The following is a 16,223-nucleotide window of genomic DNA, read 5'->3' as shown; positions in this document are numbered from 1 at the left end:
GTGGGATAGATCTGATTTCATGAAAAATCCTTTATTTTGAGATTTAACAACTTTACGAGAATTTAAATACATTCCATTTTTAAAAATTATTTTCTTTATGCCAGAATGATTCTCAAAAAATGAACTTATAAGTTTAAAAAAAGATGAAAATGACTTCTCTCTTTAATCACAATTTTAACAAAAATTACAGAACATTTGTTTGTAAATGTTATCTATTTGACATGTCGAAAGTCTATATGAAAGAATGCAATTATAAAGCGAGAGAAAATCATGTTGAAAAGTTAGAGTAATGATTTCACGAATGAATAATGAAAGTGAAGTGCAAAATACGAATTTTGACAAAGCCATCGAATCCTATGCTGCATTACTTGTTTTCCGAATGTGAAGCGGCTACTCAGTCTTTGGGATAGGTTCTATCAAAGGATTCATCTGCGCAATGAAAATCAAGAACCAAAAGAACCAAGCGCAAAATGCTGTCCCCCAAACATACACCAAATAGATTCTTAGAAAACGTCATTGTTGATTCATATGTGAATAAACAATTAGTAGTGATTAAAAAAAGAAATATTAAATATGAAAAAAAAGTGCATAAAAAATCAGACTGTTTGTGTTTAGTTACTCCAATAAATAATGTTGCTACAATTGCGATTCCAAGAAAAATCATGGAACCGATGAAAATTGTCATAAGGTCGCCCATGAGAATAGATCAAATAAAGAAGCGATCAATGTGTCCCATAATATCTGGATTATTAACTAAAAAAATTTCAGAAGTGTGTAAATCATTGTGAAGTGAAGAAATGAAGTAGAAAATGAGCTTGAATGAATCAGTGAATGAATGCGGGAGAAATGTGTAAAAAAAAACAGAAAAGAACTAAAGATATTACATAAAAAATTTTCGTGAATGAGATCATTTTCCTGAAGAAGCCTTTGCCTTTGCCTTTGAAGATGCGCGTTTTGCTTTTGCTTTGCTTTTGGGGTTAGCATCAGGAGTGGCCGAACCTCCGAGCAGCATTTTGAGTTCGTCTGCTTTCTTCTTCCGCTCCGCCTCAGCATTCGCTGCCTGGATAGCTTTTTTCTCTTCTTCAGGAAGGAAGTCGAATGGAAGAGGTGGGCCAGGCTCCCATTTCTTTGTGGCTTTGGCTGTTTTGAAGGCGAGCTGTTGGGCAGTCGTCCACTCTTTGATAGACACCAGCATCGCCCGTGAGTGAACCATCTCCTCTTCATACTGCTCCCGCAGCCGGTGGATGTGGGCAATGGTGAGGTGCGGCTGCTTCTCATCTTCTCCATCTTCTCCTTTCGCCTCGCCTTCTTCTTTCTTCTCTTCTCCGCTTTCGGTTTTTTCGTTGTCTGTTTTTGCTCCTTCTTCGCCTTCTGGTATTGTAATCGTACCATCTGGAGTGGCTGATGATGGAGAAGTAGAAGAAGATGCTGACTCTTCTCCTTCATTTCCGCTCTCTTTCTCTGCTTTCTCGCCTTCTCCTTCTTTTGCTTCTTTTGCTTCTCCTTCTCCTTCTTTCCCATCTGATGCACCTGTTGTCTGTCCCTTTTCACCCTCACCTGCATTCCCTCCATCCTTCTTTTCTTCCTTCTCCTCTTTCTCTTCTCCTTCCTCCTCCTCTTCGTCAATCCCTTCATTCTCCAGCTCTCTAAACCATCTGATCCTCCTCTTCTCTGCCTCGTTCCTCTGCTGCCCAACTCGCCCTGCTTTTGTCATCAGCTGCCTGCTCCTGAAATCTCCGTCTGCCCTCTCCTTCGACGCAGCAGCAGCTGTTGTTTGTGTCTCTTCAGAGAGCGAAATCATCAGCTTCGCATTGGAATCGATCTCATTCAGCAGCGCATTCTCGTCGTCTGCACACTTCTTCTTCACATCCTCCAGCTCCTGCCGAATTCTGATCAGCTCTTCGCACTTCGCCCTGAGCGTGTCCTCGCTGTCCCTCTTCTTCTGCAGCATGTCCATCTCTCTCTCCACATCTGCCCTCAGCGCTTGCAATTGCGATGCAAGTCTGGCTGGGTGCCCCTCCTTCCGCAGCTTCACATTCTCTGCAATCAGCTTCTCCATCGCCATCACCAAAATGTGCGCTGAGTTGTTGAAGCGGAGGTCGATGCACGTCAGCACAGAATTCGTCCGCAGACACGAAATGAACGCACTCACTGTCTCGTTCTCAAACTCATTCGACAGCAGCGCTATCTTCCGCACCGACGTGTTCTTCGAAAGCGCATTCGCCAGCGCCGACCCGCCTCTGTCTGTGATGCCATTGGTGGACAAGTCCAGCTCAACCAGCTGGCACTCCCCGTTCTGTGCAATCCCCTCTGACACTGCCAGTGCTCCTTCATCCAGAATCGCATTTGAGCTCAGATCCAACTTCTGCAGGCATCTGTTCTTCGACAGCGCCCGCCCAATGTGCATCCCGCCAACAGACCCGATTTTGCAGTCAGTCAGCACAAGACTCACCATCACCTCGTTCGTCGCGATCATCTCAGCCACTGCCTGCCCACCAAGTGTGCCCAGCTTGTTGTGCGACACATCCAAATGCGTCAGGAACCTGTTCTTCATCAGCGACACTGCAAGCACTTTCGCCCCCTTTTCGGTGATGTTGTTGGACGAAAGAGTGATCTGCTCCAGTCTGCACGTGCCTTTCGCTTCGAGATCTTCGTCTTCGGTGTCTTCTTCATCGTCGTCTTCAGCCACTGGCTCAGTCGCCTCTGCAATCACATCACACACTCTCTCTCCGCGCGGATTAAGCGCAAACACACCCTGGATCTTCCTCTTCAAGCGAGGCTTCTTCTGCTTCTTTCTGTCGGCAGGCAGCGGTGGCACAAGCGAATTGAACAGCTCCTCCAAATCTTTCATCTCTTTTTCTTCGCTCGCCTTCGAATGATCCATTGCTGCTGGATCTGCCAGTGTCCCCAGCACATCCAGCTGCATCATCTCTTCTTCTGTCTCTCTCACTTCCTCTTCCATCTCCTGCTCTCTCCTCCTCCTCTCCTCCCAGTCCATCTCCTGCCCACTTGCCGATCTTTCTCTCTCATTTTCATATCCTCTGAATCCTTCCCCCTCCATCGACGCAACAGCTGGAAAGCCTCCATTTCCATTACCATTTCCATTTCCCTCCAAAACAGCTGACTCTCTTCTGCTCTGTGCCTGTGATGGTGATTGCGAAGGAGACTGAGTAGGCGAAGCAGATGCTGCTGCTGCAGACGGTGAAATCTGCCCAGATATTTCCTGTCCTGGAGCTATTTGCTCTGACTGCGAGGAAGCTCCAAGGAAAGCTGCAGGACGTTCGGGTGATCTGGCGTCTTTTTTGCGAGGTGATTGTTTTTCCCTCAATTTCTGTGCTCTGATAATGTCTGCTTTTGCTGCTGCTATCCGCTGTCTTGCTGTGGATTGGGGTGCCATTCTGCCTCTGCTGGCAGGAGCAGTACCCATCATCATCATCGACGAAATCATCGCCGAAGAGTTCATTGCCCCTCCATCTCCCATGTACTGCGGAACACTCGTCCGGGCATCAGGCATCGCAAGCGCATTCATCACACCCACCGTCGTCTCCATGTTTGCTCCTGCTGCCCCGCCGCCTCGTCCTGTCGCTCCACCGTTCATCCTTCCTCCGCCTCGCCTTCCACTTCCACGAGCCCTTCCTCTCTGTGCTGCTTGCTTGGCTCTCAGCTTCCTTCTGCGCATTTCGCGCTCGTCTTTGGGCTTTTTCTCCTCAGTGCCTTCGTCGATTGCATCGTCCTCGTCTTCTTCTTCATGAATGTCTTCATCCCAGTCATCTGAGTCATCATCATCTCTTTCTGGCAATCCCAATCTTTCTCTTTCTTTCTTTCTTTTTTCTTTGGCTTCTTGTCTCTTCTTTTCAATTGCCATTAGTACTTCCTCTGGAGGCTCAAACAAACCTCGAGCAATTTCTATAACGCCTCGATCACCGATATCATTTCTGCTAAATCCTAGTATTTTAAGCTGTGTGTTTGGCAGCAGTGCTCCAATCAGAGTCGCTCCATCCGCACCAAATGAGTTTGAGGACAATTCCAATTCAGTCAATGTTGTATTGTAGCATGCCAATGCATGCACAATAGATGTCAAGCCCTCAAGAGCGATTGAATTCGATTCAAGGTTTATTGAAGTGAGAACTTGGTTTTGCACAAGAAATTCTGCAAATGTCGTTGCAGCAGAGCCGATGTGATTGCGATTTGCTCCAGCAACGCTGGAAAGATCAATATGGCAAAGTGTGCAATTTCCCATCAAAGACAAGAATAATTCTCCAGCTCCAAGTGGACCAATGTCATTGCTTCTTAAATCAAGACTGACAATTGAAGAACCTCCTCTTCGAAAAAGTGATGCTAAGTAAAGTACTCCTTGGTCCTTTAACATATTGGAAGCTGTGCAATAATACAAATTAAATAACATGATAATTTTGAAGTCATGAAAATAATAGCACACATAATTTCAAAACAGAATACTGGGGATATCTCAAAAGAATTTCTTCAACAATCATCATAGCAACAGGTCCAATGCCGCATTCCCCTAAATCAAAAATACGGTTACAGCAGTGGGTTCGAAGTGTTCGAATAAAACGTTCTTTTTGAACATCAGTTATTGCTCGTTTCAAATCCTCGCATTTGGCTTCAAATAAGGCAGTTTCCTCTTCTTCAAGCAAAGGATATTGATCGTCCTGTTCGTTTGTAGATTTCATGGACATATATGTTTGTTCCATCCCCAGGAACAGATAAAAATTCAAGTAGAAGTTATCCCTTTCCCATTTCTTAATATTTGTGAATATTTAAGTATTTATTGGATCAAGAATAAGGATTGATTTAGCTTATTCTGGTCCATAATAAAGAATTGATGGTTTCTCCATCTATAACATCAAGAGCTTTTGCGATTTTCTCTTATTGCTCATCGATATTTTCCATGATTTTGTTTGATTTATTTCATTAACAAAATATTTTAATTTTTATTATTTTCATTTTATCAGACAACTTCCCCAAATAAGACTTAATCATAAATTGAAAAATATGGAAAGTGGAAGTGTTTTGAACGTTTTTTTATCAATTTCAGCATTTTCTTGCATGCTTGCTGGACTTCCATCAGATGATAGTTTGTTCATCTTTGAAACTGTTTTTTTGCATAAACTGTTGTTAAGGATCAACATACATTTATATAACTGGAATAAATGGAATCGTGCAGTTTTGCGTTATTGCGTTTCAGTTTGTGTATTTTTTTTTTTTGTAGAATTTTCTTCACATTTTTTTCTAAAAAAGATTGGCATTTCTACGGAGCAAAGTGAAACCTGAATTATTGATCATGTGGACTTTGCCTATTTATCCTCTTGGAATTTCTATTTTATTTCCTTTGTCAAAACGTTTGTCAAAGATTATTTACACATTAATTAATCTTTTTTTTTTTTTTTTTTTTTTTTTTTTTTTTTTTGGTAGCATATTTGTATAGCTTAAATCCGCTTCTTCAAATCACAAAGTTTGCGTGGTCATTGCTCCAATTCCCTCTTTTTTTAAATATTATAATTATTATTATTATTATTTTAGAATGATTAATATTCTTTGGGGACTGTACAAACGACCAAGCCATAAAGGAGTTTCATTCTTATCCATGTTGTTTTCACTATTGTCTTCATTATTTGGACTTTTAAGTATGTACTAATTTCAATTTCAAGTTATTATAAAAATTATTTGATTCAGCTTTCTTTGATCCATCTGTAAGAGCGAGTGCAATGACATACATTATTCACGCACTTTCTTTTATGATAGCATTGTCTATTTTTGCGATTGCCATATGGCTCGATCCTCATCCACTTTTCCATCCTTCAATGAAGAAAAAAGAGGATGCTCCACTTTCCACTTCAACAGGGCATCCTGTTATTATTGATATGTCTTGAAGAATGTCTATTCATCGTATTATAAAATTTATTTCATTCTGCATGAGACAGAAGTCGGTATATTGATGGATTGCGATGCAACATCAAAAGTGCACTTACTGTCTGGGCATCACATTAGTTTTGCCTAAAACAACAATGTTGTTTGTATTATCTCCTTTCAAATTCGCATTTTTCTTGATTGTATATTAGATATTCGAGTGCATTTTTGTTTTCGTTTTGTGATTTATTTTCAAAGTTATGTTTCTCAAAAAACTGTTTGAAATTTTGCTTTGAATCGATAAATATTAGTTTATTTGATGAAATTTTTATTTTCTATTTTGCACATATTCCGGTATCGAATAGTAGAACATATGTAAAACATCGTATGTAATGTTTATTTTTCCAGATTTTGAAAGATAAAAATGCAATTTCCCAATTATAACCACAGTTTTTTAAGAAAATCCGAAAGTCTCACATGAATCAAATTTTTTGTTTAATCAAATGTATTTGACTGCGTTACGTATCCGGATTTGCATTTTTGCAACAATACCCTTCATTTAGTTTGTTGGAACAGTGAATGTTGTATTTTTATAATTCTTGATCTAATGCTTAATTAATTTATTCAACATTTAATCAAAATGAAGACTGAAGAACAGGTTATTGAAGAGCCAAAAGATAAAGTTTATATTCTTTTGAAGTTCTTAATTTCACAATCTTTAAATTAGTACAATATTGTTTATATTATCTTTGTTTTTATTGGAATGGCAATGCTTTGCTCTTGGAACAGCATCCTGAGCGCTGTGTGTTTTTATTTGCTTTTTGAAAGTTTTGGCACAAAATAAAATTGAATGTTTCTATGAATTAAAATTTTTATTTGTTATATTTTCTAAGTCTGACTTTTTTATGAAAAGCCTTCCAAAAGGAACAGAAATGTCGTATATAACTTCTGTATATAACGCTGGTTGTCTTCCAGTTATGTTTATCGCAACAGCGTTAAGCGCCAGGATGAATTATTTTTATGTTTTATGTATTCCTATTGCTATAAACACGTTAATGATGATTATTCTCCCAATAATTTGCACAACAATGAAAGGAAGTGCAGGATCATTGGCTTTAGTGATGATCATATGCTTCATTTGTGGGATATGTACTGGTCTGTTAAATACAGCAGGATTTGGAATGGGTGGTGTTTTTTCCTCTCGATGCACTCAAGGGGTTATGCTTGGCCAAGGAGTGGTTGGATTGATCAGTCTTGTTCCGCTTGTGTTGCATCTTTGCATTCAAGGGGATAATACAAATGCTGTTGGGATTTCTTTCTTTATGTTCGCTGCAGTTATAAACATAATTGCATTTATATCAATTTTGGCGCTAAAAAAAATACCATATTCAAAGTTTATCCTGAATCGTAGGAATCTTAGTAATGCTAAGACTGATGAAGAGTATCCTCTTTTGCGTAATAAGGACAGGATGTCATATGAAGGTGTTAATGATGATGATGAACCGGAACCTGAACCAGTACCTAAGAAAACAGTTATGCAACAATTGAAAGGATTTGTATTGGATCTTATTCGCATTGCGAAAAAGCAGGCTCCTTGGGGATTTGCTGTGTTTCATTGCTATGCGTGGACATTGATAGTTTTTCCAACTGTAATCTTGCACATACCTCCACAGCAAGGATTATTTACAGATGAATGGGGATTGTCACTTTGGTGGGTTTGTTGACTTTTATTAAAGTTTAATTATTTTCTTTAATATCAATTTTTCATTATCATTATATCTCTTCACATTCTGTTATATATTTTATATAGTACATCAAACAAAATATATTCACTGTTTGGGATTTTATTACAAGGTGGTTCCCGAACTGCATAAAGTTATACAATGGCCCTATGATGATGAATATTGTTTCAGCTTGCAGAATTGTTTGCAATCGTTATTTTGATTTTTGATTTATTTTTTGTTTTTTTAAACACTCATTTTGTGTGCGTGAATTGTAGGTTTTGGTTGTTTTCCTTTTCTTATGCGTATATGTAAAAGCATTTCAGAATTTGTGGGTGGTTATTCTTATTTACTCCCTCTTTTCTATTACGAATGGATATCACGGAACAATGATTATGGCCAATGCTGGAAATGGACTCACTGACGATGCAGACAGAGCCATGAATGGATCGTTTATGTCTCTCTGCTTGAACATTGGAATATTTTCGGGTTGCATGTTGTCTATGGCCGTTAGTGCAGCACTGAAGTGAGTTCCATTGGAGCTCTTTTTTATTTAATATTAATTTATGAGTAGTATTTTCTTTCTTTTCAAACCTTTTTAACCTTTTGTTTCTTCTCATTTCATGTTTCTGAAATTCATAATTTCGAATATTTCATTCCATGCTTTTTATGTACATAGTTTACTGACAATTTGTTTATGTTAAGCTTTATCCTAATTTGCATAGATTGTTTATTGGTTATTTATTTTTTCATGTTTTCCTGTGTTGCTTTGCAACTAATGAATAACAGTTTTTTTGCTGATTATTTTTTCAAGTTCAATTGTAATCAGTTTATTTTATGTAAAAGCATGTAAGTTAATCATATTTTTATTTTCTGAGAGAAAAAATTAAAATGTTAATTTTTATGAACCAAATAACAGGATTACTATAATTAACTTATATTTGTTGACTGACATTCCTTTCGATAATTATTTTTATTAAAATCATGAACAAAATAATAATTATGGTTATTATTATAAAACCTCTTTATTAAACATTTCTCTTTTCTTATTATGACAAAAAACACTAAATATCAAACAAAACACCGGATTAGATCGATTTCACTATAACCGCAAAAGGAATAATTCTGACAATTTTCCTCAAAATATATCTCATCAATTCAAGCTCATTTGATATACAAAACTTTCAAAATAGCTTCATTTGTGCTCAGAAAAAATTATTTTTTCAAAATCTCGGAGAAACTCAAAATCCTATTTCTCCGGGATATCAATCATTAATTTTTTCTGAGCACAAATGAAGCTATTTTGAAAGTTTTGTATATCAAATGAGCTTGAATTGATGAGATATATTTTGAGGAAAATTGTCAGAATTATTCCTTTTGCGGTTATAGTGAAATCGATCTAATCCGGTGTTTTGTTTGATATTTAGTGTTTTTTGTCATAATAAGAAAAGAGAAATGTTTGATAAAGAGCCTTTTTTTTGTATTTCAGAAGTTTTGTGGCTGTTGTTTTATTGTCTGCTCTTATTTAATTAATCATTTTGAATACGAAATTTTATTTTTCTAACTTTCATTTTTTTATCGAAATGAAAGTCTTTTTGTAGTGGCAACATTATATTAAAATGATTTGTTCTGGTGCAAATTATCTTTAAAAATTTCAATAATCAAAATATTTATTAAAATAATAAATCAACAAAAAATGAAAAGTTTGAGACTTTTCAAAAAGAACAACACATTTGACAATTCTTTCATAAATTATTAAAATATAAAGAGAGTTTTTTATTCTGTGAAATGAACACTTGAATGTGATATCAACATTTTAACTGATCTTTTCTTTATATTTCAATCAGGAATTTGTTCAACTTTCCATAAAATAGTGTTGGCATTTCTTCATTAATCTTTACAATTATTGTTGAGCACTTTGTTATAAAACTTTTTCCGATAAAACAGTGATTTCTTTCACAGTCTAAATCAGATTAATCACATTTGTTTTTGCACAACTTTTTGTGACAACATCCGATTGTGACAATATACGATGATAATTAAAACAGAAAAATAAATAATTATCTGTCGTAATTAATTATGTGATAATTTTTCCATTTTTGAAAATTCTTCACAAAAACATATTTTTCACTTACAAAATTAATTTTGATCATAAAAACACATTATTTTGACTTATTTGAGCACATTTTTGAAAAAGAGAAAAATTGAGATTTTTGATCAAAAAATCAATTTTTCATTGAAAAAATCACCCATATTAATAATAATAAATGTGATTTTGTATTTTCAGCCTTGTGATTATATGCGATGGAAAATGAATGAAAAACAAGTGAAAAAATGTCGGTGCATCAAAAAATGTGACAATTAACGATGTTGATTATTATCGATGTGATTATATCCGGTTTTGACTGCACTTGAAAATTCATTCCTCAATCGAATTTTTTCATCAAAAAAAAAAATACCACGCTCTTTGCAATCAAAAAAATTTCCAATTTCCATAATTTCATTCATTTCAAAAATTAAAAAAGAAAAACCAAATTATCAATGCAGAGAAAAAAAATATATACAAGAAAATTTCTCAAATGTGTGCAAAAAACAAATTATAAAAATTTTTTTTATTTTCAAGTTCAAAAAATATGGGGAAAAATATTTCACTTCAGGCATTTTCATTGATAAATTATGCACTTTTCATTGATTTTCTGAGTACAAAAAACACAATTAAAATAGGTCCATTTTTTGACATAGGCGGAATGACACAAAACTTCATGTTATGATTTCACTGATGCCTGTTTGCAGATGTGAAAATCAGATTTATTCTGAAATCTGAGAAAGTGAAATAAAGTTATGAGAAAAGCAGTTTTTCAATGCCTTGTGCAAAAAAAGCTTGAAAGATCGTATTTTTCCCCATATAATCATTTATATAAACTTTTTTTCATTTAATTTCTTTTAATGAATCTTTTGAAAAACTTGTCTGTTATTTCATAAATGAATTTGAGTTTAAAAAGAAACTCTTTTTATTAACATGAATGTTGGTGAATTCATAATAATGAAATATTTGCTAATTCAAAATGAGAATATATTTTATGAGATTAAAATAGGAAAAATTTGATTTCTTCCAGGCTTTATTTAAAATTTGAATTATTTTCATTAAAAATAAAAATATAAAAAGAATTGAATTGCTCAAAAATAAAATTATAAAATCAATGTTTAATAATACCAAAGAAAAAATATAACTTATTTTAAAAACATTTGATTCAAATACAAAGAATACAAACAAGGAAAAAATTAAAAAAAATTATTTTTTTGAAAAGCCATCAAAGACTATGTATCTGACAGCTAATTGTCTTTACAGTATAACATTATTCAACATGATCAGTGTTTTGAGTTTCATTTGCATTTGAAGCGGCAGACACTGAACTTCCCTCATTTTCAGCGCCTGTTGCCACTGATGGCTCTAAAACTTCACTGCCTGATTCAATTGCAGGCTTCATTTCATTTACAGATGAGGCATTCATTTCAGAGTTGTTGGAGTCAGAAGAACTTGCTGTGTTGTCAGTTGAATCAGATGAAATGGTTGATTTGTCTTCAACAGCAAGAGAAGAAGAAGAAGACGACGAAGAAGAAGGCATTGATTCTGCACTCTCTTTCGGCAAAGAAGAATCAGAAGCATCAGAAGATGAAGCAGAAACTGCTTCTGCCTGTTGAGATAAAGCTGCATTATCAACAGCCGAAGCATCTTGTTGGGATTCAGGCTCAGCTGATGTGCCTTCTTTTTCATCATCTTTTTTGGTCTCATTTTGAGGAGTATTTGAAGAAGATTCATCTGCAGCAGAAACAGAAGCAGAAGAAGAAGATGCTGATGATGAATCAACTGTTGAAGAAGAAGAAGAAGAAGAAGAAGATGATGACGAAGCTGAAGACGAATCATTAGAAGCAGAAGATTGATTAGAACTCACAATTCCTTGACTCCCACTGCTCGCACTAACAGTTGGTGATCGTTTTGGTGCCTGTGGCTGAGGCTGCAGCTGAGGTTGTGGCTGGAGTTGAGGCTGAGGGGGAAGCTGTGCTGAAGGAATGCCTAACAGAGACGATGCCTGTGCGTGCTGTCCCTGATAGAGAATAGACTCAGCAGGGGTCAGCCCTCTCGACTGGAAATACGCTTCGACTTGAGACGGGATGCGTTCGAGAATGACACGCGCCAGCTCTTCCATCGGACGGTTGGCGTAGTCGTTGAAGGCAAGAAAGTGCACTGTGTCCCGCTTCATCGCAAGCCCCTTCGAAGACACAATCGGAATCATCTGCGAGTCCAAAATGCGCATTTGTGAGAAGTCCTCATCGCCCACTCCAACAATGATGACAGACAGAGGCAGCTCTGAAAACTCCACAAGGCAGTCCACCGTCGTCTGCAGGTCAGTCACATTGCCATCTGTCAGAATCAAAAGAATTGTGTAGTCAAAATGTCCCCCTGGCCAGTTGTGTGGAGAGAGCTTCGCAGCCACCTCCAACACTTGTGAGAAGATGGTTGGACCATGCAGCTTCACATTCTCCAGTGCATATTGATACGCCTTCACCACCCCATCGATGCCAGGGACACAGGGATCAGAGGGGTTGAAGTTCAGAGGGAAGCAGTGGGACACACAGTTCTTCCCAGGTATCCACGCACCGAAGCCAAAGGCCGGGTAGATGTCATCAGAGTCGTAGTTCGAGACAATCTCCATGGCACGGATGACTTGGATGTACTCATTCTCTGCCCAGTTCGTCGTGTGCAGCGAGTGCGGCTTGGATGGATCACCATTTGAAGCAGTGAAGTCGATGGCAAACATCGTCTGAATATCGCAGCCTGCAAGAATGTAGTCGAGGAATGAGTATCTTTGCTTCTGGGTGACATCGTCCAGACGCAGCCTGCCCACCACTTTCATTCCTGTTTTGCGCGGAATGACTGTCGGAGCAGCACCTGAAGAAGAGGAGGTGTTTGAGGATGATGCAGTTGAAGTCACTGGAATCCGGCCTTCTTCCTCTGCAATGTGGATCTTTGCTTGCTCAGAAGCGCTTCCTTTGCTGCTCATAGACGAGGCAGATGCAGAAGAAGAAGATGATGACGGGGCCTTTTGTGAAGTCTCCATGTCAGGTGAATATGAATACAGCTCAACAAGTGAAGCTATTTTCTTCTTCTTCTGTGCAAGAAGGGTATTCAGTTGGCGTAATGTCACATCATTGAATGCAAAATCTGTTTTCTCTCCACGAGATGAGACTGAAGTAACCATCAATCGTATCGGTCTGTCATAATCTCCTTCGCACAGACGGCCAAATGGAGCCTAAAAAATACATTGAAACAATAAGTTATATTCAATGAATGCATATAAGTGTTATTGAAAATTGCATAATTTTGTAGATTTATGAATAAAAAAGGAAATTCAAAAAGATACAAACCACTATCGGTCCAAAACTGTGAGTTGAATTTGGATCAATCAAGTCGGAAGAAGCAATAATCGTATGAGATCCGTCATCTAATCATCATTAAAACAAACAAACAAGAACACAGAAGCAACACGAAATATATTATATGTTTTTTATAAAAAAATTTATTACCTCTCGTTTTCATAAGTGATAAGAAAATCCGATTGCAATCCTTTGGCTTAATTAAAAGTGTATATGTTAAACTAATAGTTACATTTATTCCGAAAGACTTCACTTCATCAGCAACAAGTTCCATTGTGCAAGTCATATCTTCGTCATCAGGACTTACAAGAGGCGAAATGATTCTTCTTGTAGGTGATCTAATAAGGTCGATAAGCTCAATGATCATAGATCCGATCCACTCTTGAGATTTTGGATCAGATTCGTGAGTTATATCTGTTATTCGATACACATTAAATAAAAGACGTTGCCTGTAAAAAAAAAAAATAATGAAATAACATTTAAACGAATAATCATACGAATTTCCCATCAAATAATCAACAAAAAATTGGGTTGTGAAGTGAGGTGAAGTGGTTCCTTGTATTGTTTCTGATTGACGTACGGGTATCCATTCTTCATCATCTCCTTTTGAAAAATTAAAATGAAACTTAAAGTCAACAATTCCAGATTTAAATGAAAACCTTCTCCAACAGGCACATGAAGTATAACTTTAAATGCATTATGAGCAGGGTTTGATTCTAATAGAAAAATTTGAAAATATACATATCAAATAAAAAATTTCAAACCACTCGGTAAATCTTCGCAGTTAACATGAATCTCAAATCTCATATTTGATTCTGCATCATCTTTTGAATTTTGAGTTGGAGAAGAAGGACTCAATGAGCCTGTAGCAACGGGTTCAGACATTTTCAAAACCGGTAATTCTTTTTTGCTGTAAATTATGGTTACATTTAATTTTTTTTGAAAAGATCATTAAGAATATAATAAATTTGATAAATTAAATGCCCAGAATTACAGAGGACCTTTTGAGGAAACGTAGTGAACATAATGAAGGGCAACTATCTACACTGGTTTTATCATTGTTTTGCATATTTTTATTTTCTTTTTTATCAAAAAACTATAGGAGGAAATAGCACTTCATCAACAAGATTTAGAAAAAATAGAGGTTATAGGAAGTTTATGTCCAAAATTAAGAATTCTATTAATGCAAAATAATCTTATTCCAAAAATAGGTACATTAATTTTTATAATTATTTTAAACTTAATGATTACTTAAACTATTTGTAGAAAACTTACATAAACTTAAAAATCTTGAATATTTAAATTTAGCGTTAAATCTTATAACAAGAGTGGAAAATCTTGAACGATGCGAATCACTCCAAAAGCTTGATTTGACATGTAATTTTGTTGTGGAGCTGACAAGTGTAGAAAGCCTTTCACAGAATCCTCGCTTTTCAATATTGTTTGAATATTTGCTGTTGAATAAATTAATTTATTTTTAGAACCACATAACAATTTAGATATCTTACTGGTAATCCTTGCACTGAATACACAAATTATCGTGCATTTGTGATTAGTGTTATTCCACAATTGAGAGAACTAGATGGAGAGGAAGTATCTGTCACAGAACGTTTGAGAGCACAACAAGATAAGGCTCAGTTAAGAGAAGAAATTGAAAAGCAGCAATCCATTGGATTAGCTAAATTTGATGCTGCAAGAGCTAAAGATCAACGAGAACTTGAGATGAAAGAAAGGAGAGAGAAAGAAGAAAAAGAAAAACTGAGAGAGAAGCTCAAAAGAGAAATTTTAAAAGAAGAGGAAATAGAAGGCAGTAAGAAAGATGATATTGAAGAAGAAAAAGAAGAAAAAGAGGAGAAAAAGCAAAGTGACGAGAAAAAGAAATTAAAAGAATCGAAATGGCAAAAAGATATTGAAGAGGAAGAGGAAGAGAAAATTGAACAAAAAGAGCAAAGAAAAGAAAAGAAAGAAAAGAAAGCAGAGAGAAAGGAAGGAAAAAAAGAGGATGACAACGAAGACGAAGACGATGATGATATGCCTGAATTGGAGGAAGCAGGAGATATGTTTGTTCAATTTTAAACGATATCGAATTTCAAACTGAACAATAATAAAAAATATCTTATATGAATCAATTCTCTTCTGAATGGCTTTCTCTCTTCTTTTTTAACCGAATGCATTCTTTAGTTTCAAGTACACACCCGAAGTGAGACTGTCTGCTCATCATGAGCTGATGCGAAAGAGAGAAGAGGAAGACGAAGAAACAAGCAAAAAGAAGCTGAAGAAGAAAATGGAAGAGGAAGAGGAAGAAAACAGAAGAAAGGTTTCTTCATCCATTTCTTATACATTTATATGTTTTCTCCTTTTCTTTATTTAATAAATTTGCATTTAATTTCTCTCTCTCTTTTTATATTTGAATTGAACTTGACAGAGATTGGTTCGTGAAGATGGAACGATCATTCAGAAAAATGAAGGCGGATGGGTGTGCTATATTTATTGACTTCTTAATTTTTAATGGATTTTATTTTTCGCACTTTCATAATTCTTTCATATTTCTATTTTCAAATTGTCATATTAACAATATTCATTTTTCATTCATATATATTTTTCTTCAGCCCTTCCGCTTTTATGAGAATTCTCCGCCTGGAACGATCACACTCGAAGTGAAAGTGGGAAGATTTTTAGACACATCTCTTATTGACACACAAGTTCATCCTGATCACATTCTGGTTTGTTTCATTTGATTATTTCAATTGCCTTTTTATCAACATTATTCATATTCTACTTCATTTATTGTCTGTCAATAATTTTTCATATTATTTTATATTTTATTACAAACACACAAACAGATTATGATCAAAGGAAAAGCACTTCAATTGAAGTTCCCATTTGAAGTCTTTTCTGATCAAGCAGAAGGCACAAGAAGCGAAGCCACTGGTGGTATGACACAATCAATGAAATTCTTATAATGAAAATAAATAATATTATTTTTATTTAGTTTTGCGAATTGTTGTCCCAAAAGTTAATCCAAATGCGTCGTTCTATGGTGGCCCAGATTACGATCCGCAAGTCACATTAACAGGAAAAGCACCAAAGAAGCAGCCACCTTTGATCTCTTCATCTGTTGTTGGAGAATTTCAAAATAGCGCCATTTCAACCCAGAGGAGTGCTGTTGGTGGAAAAATTAGTTGAAAACATTTATAA

General features: G+C 36.0%; 6 protein-coding genes across 6 annotated transcripts; 3 read left to right on the top strand and 3 right to left on the bottom strand.

The window, feature by feature from the left end:
- Positions 1 to 159: 159 nt before the first annotated feature.
- On the bottom strand, positions 160 to 736 carry MONOS_1191 (putative ATP synthase subunit H). Its single transcript, XM_067864485.1, has 2 exons — positions 603 to 736; positions 160 to 502 (listed from the first exon to the last, which is right to left on the bottom strand). Exons 1-2 carry the CDS (start codon positions 695 to 697, stop codon positions 391 to 393), a joined length of 207 nt encoding a protein of 68 aa, XP_067725805.1. The 5' UTR covers positions 698 to 736; the 3' UTR covers positions 160 to 390.
- Positions 737 to 907: 171 nt separating this feature from the next.
- Positions 908 to 4,749, bottom strand: MONOS_1192 (putative ribonuclease inhibitor-like protein; the record flags this gene model as incomplete). The annotated part of the gene is made up of 2 exons (XM_067864496.1): positions 4,439 to 4,749; positions 908 to 4,377 (listed from the first exon to the last, which is right to left on the bottom strand). Exons 1-2 carry the CDS (start codon positions 4,710 to 4,712, stop codon positions 908 to 910), a joined length of 3,744 nt encoding a protein of 1,247 aa, XP_067725804.1. The 5' UTR covers positions 4,713 to 4,749.
- Positions 4,750 to 4,797: 48 nt separating this feature from the next.
- MONOS_1193 (uncharacterized protein) lies at positions 4,798 to 6,253 on the top strand. Its single transcript, XM_067864506.1, has 7 exons — positions 4,798 to 4,917; positions 4,974 to 5,095; positions 5,142 to 5,205; positions 5,260 to 5,360; positions 5,434 to 5,473; positions 5,542 to 5,645; positions 5,695 to 6,253. The coding sequence occupies exons 1-7, from the start codon at positions 4,844 to 4,846 to the stop codon at positions 5,889 to 5,891; spliced, it is 702 nt and encodes a 233-aa protein (XP_067725803.1). The 5' UTR covers positions 4,798 to 4,843; the 3' UTR covers positions 5,892 to 6,253.
- A 234-nt stretch (positions 6,254 to 6,487) lies between these two features.
- MONOS_1194 (putative Equilibrative Nucleoside Transporter (ENT) Family Protein) lies at positions 6,488 to 8,622 on the top strand. The gene is made up of 5 exons (XM_067864517.1): positions 6,488 to 6,550; positions 6,596 to 6,670; positions 6,762 to 7,583; positions 7,679 to 7,792; positions 7,868 to 8,622. Exons 1-5 carry the CDS (start codon positions 6,509 to 6,511, stop codon positions 8,117 to 8,119), a joined length of 1,305 nt encoding a protein of 434 aa, XP_067725802.1. The 5' UTR covers positions 6,488 to 6,508; the 3' UTR covers positions 8,120 to 8,622.
- Positions 8,623 to 10,690: 2,068 nt separating this feature from the next.
- On the bottom strand, positions 10,691 to 13,925 carry MONOS_1195 (putative copine 1/2/3). Its single transcript, XM_067864527.1, has 6 exons — positions 13,790 to 13,925; positions 13,685 to 13,741; positions 13,523 to 13,628; positions 13,176 to 13,474; positions 13,017 to 13,093; positions 10,691 to 12,901 (listed from the first exon to the last, which is right to left on the bottom strand). Exons 1-6 carry the CDS (start codon positions 13,908 to 13,910, stop codon positions 10,946 to 10,948), a joined length of 2,616 nt encoding a protein of 871 aa, XP_067725801.1. The 5' UTR covers positions 13,911 to 13,925; the 3' UTR covers positions 10,691 to 10,945.
- Positions 13,926 to 14,208: 283 nt separating this feature from the next.
- Positions 14,209 to 16,211, top strand: MONOS_1197 (putative Leucine-rich repeat containing protein; the record flags this gene model as incomplete). The annotated part of the gene is made up of 8 exons (XM_067864547.1): positions 14,209 to 14,236; positions 14,292 to 14,466; positions 14,525 to 15,085; positions 15,207 to 15,342; positions 15,451 to 15,501; positions 15,635 to 15,748; positions 15,869 to 15,959; positions 16,018 to 16,211. The coding sequence occupies 8 exons, from the start codon at positions 14,209 to 14,211 to the stop codon at positions 16,209 to 16,211; spliced, it is 1,350 nt and encodes a 449-aa protein (XP_067725800.1).
- Positions 16,212 to 16,223: the final 12 nt, after the last annotated feature.

This window comes from Monocercomonoides exilis, assembly GCF_001643675.1.
Source record: "Monocercomonoides exilis strain PA203 chromosome Unknown scaffold28-1221067, whole genome shotgun sequence".
NCBI classification, from domain to species: Eukaryota; Preaxostyla; order Oxymonadida; family Polymastigidae; genus Monocercomonoides; species Monocercomonoides exilis.
Note: the sequence above shows the minus strand (reverse complement) of the source record. Positions and strands in the feature narration are given on the sequence as shown.